The sequence below is a fragment of the Nematolebias whitei genome, chromosome 3 (assembly GCF_014905685.2).
Source record: "Nematolebias whitei isolate Nwh7 chromosome 3, NemWhi1, whole genome shotgun sequence".
Lineage (NCBI taxonomy): Eukaryota > Metazoa > Chordata > Actinopteri > Cyprinodontiformes > Rivulidae > Nematolebias > Nematolebias whitei.
In genome coordinates this window covers 23,279,202-23,289,112 of record NC_056500.1, presented here as the reverse complement: position 1 = coordinate 23,289,112, position 9,911 = coordinate 23,279,202, and the positions used below count along the sequence as shown (strand labels likewise).

Genomic DNA, 9,911 nt, shown 5'->3' with positions numbered 1-9,911 from the left:
TATATATATATATATATATATATATATATATATATATATATATATATGTATGTACATGAAACTGAAGACATCACCACATTCAAATTTCCACTTTATCATGATGCACTTGTGTGAAACAAAAAAACGAGAGTGAAATTTGTTTGGCAGAAGGAAAATTGAGGGAAAGCACAAAGGCAAGTGAAAAGCTAAAAGGGTCATGCTGAGATGGCTGGTTGCTCTCTTGGGAGGGGGATAAAAGGGAGGAGGTGAAGACGATGCAGGCAGATGGGATGGGTGGATGTTCTCCTTTAGGAGTGTGGCTGCATTGTTTGTTTTATGTTGCACAGAAGTGCAGCTGGGACAAATGAGATTACACTTGTGTGTTGACTCAGAATTCACTTTGACTGATTGGATGAGTCTTGCTCTGATATTTGCTCACTTTAATGTCAAGTTCTTGAATTAGCCTTTCTTTCACCTACAGCCACAGTTTATTACTATGATCCATCATGGTCATTTTTATTGCAGTATTTTAGTACAAATTGTGTACATAACAGGGGCGATTCTAGAATCTGCCCTTTAGGGTGCTTATAATATGGTGGACACTGGCATCAGATACAATGGGTGGGTTGGGGGTTCACTGGTGGGGGGTCTGGGGGCCCTCCCCCAGAAAATTTTGAATAAAGTAGATGCCATTCCCTGCATTCTGGTGTATTTTAATGGGTTGTTAAACATCTACGTTTACCTGCATAAATAAACACTTGATTCAACAACTATTTTAGAGAGCACAGCACAATAAGAAGGAGCGCTAAGCTAGCAGCGTACAATACCGACATGCCAGCTAAGATGCTACAGACGTAGCGCTCAGCTTTACATTACACAATCTTGTACAAAATCAGTTTAGTGTTAACGGATCATAACAAAGACTAAACTTATGCAACCAGAAGTTGCAACATACTGTAGCTATACATACACATACAAAACACACTAAACAAGGTAAAACTAGCTTTAAGCATTAACCATTAATTTAACCATTAAGTATACTGTACAATGTAATTATGATAAAATTTGAGGATTTACTTGTAGTTACCTTCGTACAGACAAACCTGATACTTCCTGTTTATCACTGTTGTATTCAGCTGCTCATAAGGTCAGCCGCAGCGCTTTATCCATCCATCCATCCATCCATCCATCCATTATCTTTAACCCGCTTCTTCCATTTTGGGTCATGGGGGTCGCCGGTGCTCATGTCCAGCAATCACTGTGCGAGGGGCGGGCTGCACACTGGACAGGTCGCAAGTTCATCACAGGGACACTTAACAAACAACCATTCACTCTCTCACTCACACCTAGGGACAATTTAGGGTTACCAATCAGTCTAACATGCATGGGTTTTTTTTGGTCTGTGGGAGGAAACCAGAGTACCCGGAGAAAACCGATGCATGCACGGCGAGAACATGCAAACTCCAAAGGCCCCCGGACCGGGGTTTGAACTGGGGACCTGCTCGCAATGATCCTTTCCTTTACAATTGATCCTTTCTATTACAATTCCTTTTACCTTTTTTTATTTTTTTTTATTTTGTTGCATTGAATCATAAATGCAATAAACAGAATCCAAACCCAGAACCACTACCCCACCCCCCAAAAAAAATCTAATTTTAATTGATTCCAGAAAAAAGACCCAGAGCAGCCGTCACTTGTTCAGCTCTCGCAATTATTATTATTATTTTATTTATACTTTATATTTATGCTTCTGACGCCAGTAGCAAAAGGCTAGCTAAAAGTTCAAAGTAGCCAAAGACTAGTTAGATGCTAAAAAATAGTGCAAGCTTAGTTAAAAGCCAATGGTAACAGAATGGTTGCTAAAAGTAAAAAAAAAAAAAGGGCAGAATTGTAACTAAAATTAGCATAACAAGTTAAAATTGACCTTTTTACTGTCACTAATGCATCTATTCAAAGTCAGTATTTGTGGTCTAGAAAAGGTTCTTGCCTACTTCTAGTTATTTAACATCTGATCAAATTGTTTTTGTCATCTGTGCAGATTCATTACTATCACTGACTGTGACCCCCCCCCCCCCCCCCACCCCCATCAGACAAAAAAACTTTTAGAAATTATACTTAAATTTGATGTTTCATTTTTGCCTTCACTTTCATGAATCTAAAATGAATCACTTTCATGAATCTTAGTCTAAACAGCATTCATAGTGTCATTCCAACACCTGGCAACATCGCACTTTGAGGACATTTCACGTAAAATCCCAATAAATCTAATTTACAAATATGTGTGTATAAAAGTGAATAAAAACCAACAATCATATCTCCTGAATGGGCTGAACGTTCTGATATACACATTTTGCTGAATCAACATTTATTTAATAATTAAATTTCTTTCCTTGAGTTTAAACCTAGTTTTGTAGGTCCAGATGTGGATTAGGTCATTGTATTTCTAATCTGCAGGTCAGATGTTGAGCTCTTACTCATATTTGCTGAGTGTTCTTTATGTAGAAGTGCAACTGAACTGCTGTGTGTGTGTGCATGCGTGTGTGTGTGTGTGTGTGTGTGCGTGTACGTGCGTGCGCTAAAGTAGATGATGTGTTCCAGAGAATACAGTCTGTGAGCAGCTGGGCAGGGCTAATGGGCCAATGACATCATCCACAGAGCAGGAGAGACAGGAGCGCACGAGCGATGTTGCCTTACGGAGAGAGAGAGAGGAAGTGGGCCTGCTCAGATGGAGAGCAGCATGAGATCCGGACAGTCCCTGAACTGTGGAGGACCAGACACTTCTGAGATGACTTTATCAAGGATATAGGACACACTAGAAGATTTTCCCGTTTTGTTGTTTCCATCTTTTTCATCACGCCTCCCCCCCTCCCCTTCTCCCCTTTCCCCTCCATCCTCTGTCCATCCTCTGTCTGTCCTGCTTCAAGCCGCTCCTCCGGGCATGCTCCTTAAGCCAAAGTATGGCCGCTTTCGCAACGAGTCTGTGACCTCCTCTGACGACCTGATACAGAGCTTAGCTATGAGCGGCAAAGTTGTGGCCACGCCGGTGGTCTCCTCCTCCACCCCGAGCCTTCCTCTGCCTCCTCTGCCTCCTCTGGATCCCAGCACCAGGTCTTCCTCCTCTTTTGCCGGGGCTGCAGCCCTGGCAGACTCCCCCTGCCTGGATGGGGAACAGGATGCCACCACAACCTTCTGCATGCTCATCCCAAAGATGCCCCAGTGGAAATTCTCCAACTCCCTCCTCAGCCGGAGCCCCTCCAGCTCCAGCAAGGACTCTAGCAAGGCGGCAGCATCAGCAACTTCTTCCCAAGCCTCAGCGTCTTCATCTTCATCATCACACAGGCCTGGTGGTGCGCCAGCCGCCAGCGGGCCCGTAGCCAGCCTTGCGGCTGTGCTTAACTCCTGTGACCCTGTCTGTGTCACCCCCTGTTCCCTGCAGGCCATTCGAGGGCAACGGGCGGTGGCTGCTGCCAACGCTGCTGGTCCAGGAGGTCACGGATTCAGGGCCGCAGAGGTCATGGGGAGCCCCGACGTTCCCGGCAGCACCAGATCAGGGATGAATCGCCGGACAAGGGTGGAAGGCATGTGGCTGGGGGGAGAAGACCTTAACCAGAAGAGCAGCTTCATCCACAAACCCTCTCAGGGCTGGCTGCACCCTGACAAGAAAATTGTCGGGCAAGGAGCCTCTTACATTGTCAGGGTAAGTCAGGCAGCACCTTTTTATTTAAATGCATCTAAATTAAATATACTTTACAAAAAAAAAAAAAAAAGAAAGAAACTTTCTTGGGCAGCCAGTGAAGCACAGGTTATTTATGACTAACTGGTTTCTAAAACAGAAAACATCTCACTTGCAGGCAGTTTATTCATGAGGCGACGACAAGGGAATACATAATTTGATCCAGATAGATGGCCTGGGAGACTGCAGGGTTGCACCCAGGGTGGAGTGTGATGATGAAATCATGTGCACAGGCCGTCAAAAGCATTGTTTTTCCCTCTGCACTTTTGTTTTGACCATAGAACGCATTGTGTTCAGTTGTGCTTAAAAACAATAATTAGTTGTATTTATGGAGCAGATTTCTGCCTGATTGTAGGAGGGGTTCTCTTTGTGTGCTTTTGGAATTGTTCATGCTCACATGCACGCGGAATTATAATAATTCTTTAGTCACAACTTTATTTCGTATCGATGCAGTGTGCTGAAACGTTCACTTTTTTAATCGAAAGTAAAATGAATATCATAAAGAAGATAAAGTGATGATTCAGAGAGATCTGAAGTGTTTTGTGTGTGTGTGTGTGTGTGTGGGGGGGGGAGTCATCTAAATCAAACACTTAATGTAAGTCACTGGTCTCCTTTTAGCAATCCCCCTGTGACTGTACACCTCTGCACCCCCCCCCCCCCCCTCCTCCTCCTCAAGCTAATGACATGACTCTTGATCATCACTGTCCGGGGGCCCGAGCACATTTTTCTAAGACATTATACAGGCACCATTCATTCCTATATTCAATTAGCTTAATCACAGTCATTTGCATCATGTGATGTGAAAGAGGATCAGTGTGGGAGGGGGTCCACGTGTTGAGTACACATTAGGCTTTTTGAGATTCATGACATGTCTTCCTGTTTTCCCTGTCTTGGCAGCTTGTTGTTATTTGTAAGCGTGCAGTGGTGTTTACTGATAACCTGTAAAAGCTACAGTTCGTGGGGCATCATTGCTCGTGCACCCCCAGTGCTCGTGCACCCCCAGTGCTCATGCACCCCAGTGGTGAATCTAATGCAGGGAGGAGCATTTAACGACCGGAGCGACAACACTGCTGCACCGAGCTGTTTTCATGCAGCATTGTGTCTCTCCCTTTCTGATTCTTCTCACACACAAGCAGTATCATTACCACTCATCCAGCCCTCTGCTGGGAGAGACAAATGGAGCTTTAACGCTTGTACATTTTGCGTGCATCCACACAGACTTGTCAGGCGATGTATCTGCCCCATATCTGCCCTCTCTGAATGCTGAGGCAGCCATCAAGCACTGCGAGCTCTAAAGCAGCTGCCATGCACAAGTGTCCTCTGTAACGTGACTGCAGCAGCTTCTATAGTGATCACCTGCTGCTGAAGGTGACAACAATTGTGCTTTTGCCCGTTTATATTTGAGTTTGCGTGTGTCTGTTAGCAAAATATCTATTGAATTACTGAATCGATTTGAATGAAACTTTCAGAAATTCATCACTGGATACGCTTTTACAACTTAACAACTTTTGGAGCCAACCAAATTCAAGATGGCTGCCACAACCAACTGATTTTCACAAACACAAAAAGGGTTGTAACTCAGCCAAATCTTCAGATGTTGGCCTAAAATTTGGAATGGTAGTAGCAGAGACGGATTCCCAGCACATATTCTGAGCTCTAAAAAATTTCTCAAGGTCTTTGTTTCAAACCTTGCCACTAACCATTTGGAGGCAACCCTTTTTGTCTGTTAGTAAAATATTTCATGACCCACTGGGCAAATTGTAATTGAACTCTCAGGAAGAAACGAACTGATGTGAAACTACAACTCTTTCACTTTTGGAGTCAACACCATTCAAGATGGTTGCCACAGCTAATCGACCTTAGCCAACACAAAAATAGATAAATCCGGTCAGTTTACAGGGACTGAGCTAAAACTCATGGTGTTAGTAGATAAACGTAAACATCAAGCAATGACATATCTCACAAGATTGCATAAAGTCATCAACAACTTTACTAAAATGAATATAACTGTTCCCTTTGTCTGCCAAGGCCTCTACGACAAAGTTAAAATATGCCATGCCTGCGTTATTACATTTCTGAGGAATGCTTCTTGGAATAAACCCGTTTTAGAGGCAGAAGGACGACATTGGACGACAGAGAAGGAGATGCATCAGCAGATGAGTTTGTGGCAATAGGATAGAAAAAAAGAAGAGCAGTTTCCAATTTCCCTGATGGAAGACTTCCCTCAAAACTAAATCTAATTAGAAAGCTCATTAACCTCTCATACTCAGAGCGTTGCCTTCTCTGCCTCTTCTTGCTGCGTGAGCTTTTTGTACATATTTCTTACATAGTACGTTTCGTTAGGCAGCTCCCTTCTTCAGGGGTTTCCACAACGAGCGAACTCGTATGAAATATTTTTTTTGATTAATTCAGTTTATTTATATAGTGCCAAGTCACAACAGAAGTCATCTCAGGGCAGAAACATTCGTATATATATATATACAAAAGTAAGTTAACATTATTTAACTGAGGAGCAGACTGCTTTGAGTTTAACTTAATCGCAGACTCTCATCTTGAGCAAGCACGAAGGCGACAGTGGAAAGGAAAAACTCCCTCATGAGGAATAGGGATGCACCGATCCACTTTTTTTCCACTTCCGATCCGATACCGACATCTGCAGTTTGGTGTCGATATATACCGATCAGATACCGATCTGATATAGATAAACAGTGCTGAATTAGCAAAAATGGCTATATCATGTCATCTGGACCCGTTTCTGAAACCGGTCCAGATGACATGATTTAGCCATTTTTGTTGTCTCCCTGGATGTGTGAACTTACAAACCCTGTGCTGAATTAACTTAAAACGTTTGTTTTTTAAAATGCTAACATGAATGTACTGAATTACAAATTTATTGAAAACTGTGCACCATAACAGCACACTTAAACACACCAAGAGCTTCACAAGCTCAGTCAAACATGTAAAAACAACACAACTTTCATTTGTTCAGTCAGTACGCTAGCGCGTGATGTCACTCAGAGCACAAAGCATAGAAATAGAGTGACTAGATCTGCCCAGTCATGGATCGGTCACATTGTCACCGATACCCGATCCAGAAGTTGTTTTTTTCCCCCCCCAGTTATCGGTACCGATACCGATGTTGGTATCGGATCGGTGCATCTCTAGTGAGGAAGAAACCTTTAGCAGAACCAGGCTCAGGACAATCGGCTTCGACCGGCTGGGTTTAAGAGGAACAGATACACAATGGCAGGTTGAGAATCACAGGTTAAGATAGAAATAAAATCAAATGAAACATATTTAATTGTAACAATTAGTTTTAAGAAATTAGATCAATTTGTCCTCCAGTAGTCTAAGCCTATAGCAGCATAACAAGCCAACCCTAACTATAGGATTTATAAAAGAAAAGGAAAGTCTTAAGCGCAGTCTTTAAACTGGACAATGTGTCAGCCTCACAGACAGAAACTGGAAGTTGGTTCCACAAGAGAGGAGCCTGATAACTGAAAGCTTTTCCTCCCATTCTGCTTTTGGACATAGGAACTGCAAGTAAGCCTGCAGTCTTGTATTGTTTTTATGCTATTAGTGCTTAGTGTATATTTAGTTGATGTTTTTTCTTAGTTCATATCTTAGATTGTCTTTCTGTTTTTCTTTTATATTTTATTGTGGGATGTAACTGGAACCCTGTGTACATAATCTCGTTCCACCACATGTACCACATGAGGTGGAACGACAATAAAGAAACTTTGACTCTGAGTCTGAGAGTGAAGTGCTCTGTTATAAAATATGGAACAACAAGATCTGTAATGCACCAAAGTCCATGCTCAATAATCCAAGTATAAAATCCAACAATGTTCAGTCAAGTCATCTGGGAAAAAAAAAAGAAAAAAGTTCTGAGCTTTTATAAGATCTGTAATATAAGATGGAGCTAGGTTGTTGAGGGCTTTGTAGGTTAGAAGTAAGATTTTGAATTTTCTTTATTTGACAGGGAGCCATTGGAAAGAAGCTAAAACTGGAGAGATTTGGCAATTGTTTTATGCCAGATGCCTTTCCTGACGCAACCAGGACTCGAACCCGCAACCTCAGGATTAAAAGACTGACCACCAAGCTACTGCAGCCCTTACAAAGCATCTTAGATACAACACTAAATGAACTGAACCCTGCTGAATGATTCAACAGATGTTTTATAAAGGCCCAAATGAATGGTGTTTTAAATCCCACGAGCTGTTTTCAAGCATGTTCAACACTGAAAAAATATATATAGAAGACAAAAACAGGAACAAACAAGATTGGAATATTGGAATTTAAGCATGTTTTCTCCACATATTGACAACATATTTATCTATATGAGTTTATAGAGTCTATAGAGTTTGACCTATTGATCATGGCAGACAAACAACAAATTCCAGATTTTACTTGATGCTTTTTGCAGATGTGCAAATAGAATATGCTCTCATGCACTGCTCGTAGAAACAAACACACACAGGATCCCTCAGAGGACTCCGGGGGCTGCTGGAGTTTGTCCACGAACTGGAGCTTTCAGTGTTGCTAATCCAGTCAAGGTACCATTAGCACCCTGATTTGACAGCCATTAGGAAGCTGCTCAGCCAGAATCACACTCTAATGCTCTGTTTTTGAATTAGATTTAAATCACTGCTGGAAATAGTCCTGTTCATCAGTGCAAGACTACACTAAAAAAAAAATTCCTGGAAGAGTCAACACTCAAAAAACACACATTTAAACACAACATTGTGTATTCATAAGTATTTTCGATTAATATGTGATTATGACTGAAATGATAACAGCACACAGGCACTTTTTTTTGAGCATTTATATGGGAAAAAAATAATAAAAGGTTTAATATTCCTTCAAGAAATGAACATCACCTGACACCTTTCATGTCTGGGTTTTAAACTAAAATCATTTCATGTTAGGAAATGACAGAGTTGTTGATTTTGATCAAACCTCGAAACTAGGGTCATGTGTAAACTCATGAGATTTCATAATATGTGCTGAGGATGACTCTCAGGAAGTACCACGTCAAATTTTAGCATCATATCTATTAACGTGGTTGAGTCATAGCCCTCTAAGGTTAGTTGTCTGTGGTAGCCATATTGAATTGAGTTGTCTCCAAAAGTTAATCATTTGTCAAAAGATATCTAATAATTATTTCCTGAAAGATTCAATCAAAAATGTCAAGTGGTTAAGGAGATATTTTGCTAACAGACGGACATAGATTAATGTTAATGTCAAAATTTTAATCAAAGGTCTTGTGCAATTGTTTAACTTTTAAATATGTGTTGAATATTAATTTCAGCTACTACTACACTGAATTTCAGCTTAATATCTGTAAACTTGACCAAGTTATATTGTTTTAATGCTCTTTTTTAACATCAGTTAGTTGCAGAAGCCATCTTGAATCAGGCTGACTCCCAGTGTTAAGTTTTAGACGTACATCCAATAATTACTTTATGAAAATGTGATTACAATTTGCCTGATGGTTCATGAGATATTCTACACACAGACACATTAAAATCATAACTGTCCACCTCCCATCTTTGGCAGCTGGTGATTAAAGGGAGAAATGACAGCATTTTAGGTTTATTGGTATTAATATTGTTATTGCAGTTGTCAGCAGTATCAGTGATGTTGTGTGTTTTACTAATAACACAGCATTGCTTTTGAGATTATAACTTTCATCTTAGGATGAACAAAACGTGAGCATCCTGCTGTATTAAATGATGGTTTTTCTCTCTCTGTAGTATATGGGTTGCATCGAGGTGCAGAAGTCTATGCGCTCTCTGGACTTTAACACTCGCACTCAGGTGACAAGGTAAGCTGGTAACCATCGCTACTGACAGTGATGAGTCAGGAGAACTTGATCTAACTGTAGTTAACTCACACGTCAGTCACAATAACGTTCAATTTCTAGATCATTCTAAAACAGATGCAGGCTTGGACTTTTAACACAAGTTATCATTTTGGAGTAGATGTCAGAAATATGTTAACAGTGTAACAACAATCAAAAAAGCAGTTTCTGTGCATGGAGTGACACCTGCAGCGTCTAATAATTCTCCTTCCCATTCAGAAAAAATAGAGCCTTGTAGATCTGTGGCACCCTGGATACTTATGTATGTGTATATATATATATACTATAATATACTATATATATGTATATATGTACATATATATACATATATACATA

General features: G+C 40.9%; 1 protein-coding gene across 1 annotated transcript in view; it reads left to right on the top strand.

The window, feature by feature from the left end:
* Positions 1–2,644: 2,644 nt before the first annotated feature.
* Positions 2,645–9,911, top strand: part of shc2 (SHC (Src homology 2 domain containing) transforming protein 2) — a 17,596-nt gene continuing 10,329 nt past the window's right edge. Inside the window, exons 1-2 of the mRNA XM_037674684.1 lie at positions 2,645–3,676; positions 9,469–9,539. Of these exons, the coding sequence (XP_037530612.1) occupies positions 2,918–3,676; positions 9,469–9,539 (830 nt within the window). The 5' untranslated portion in view covers positions 2,645–2,917. The remainder of the gene's footprint in view (positions 3,677–9,468; positions 9,540–9,911) is intronic.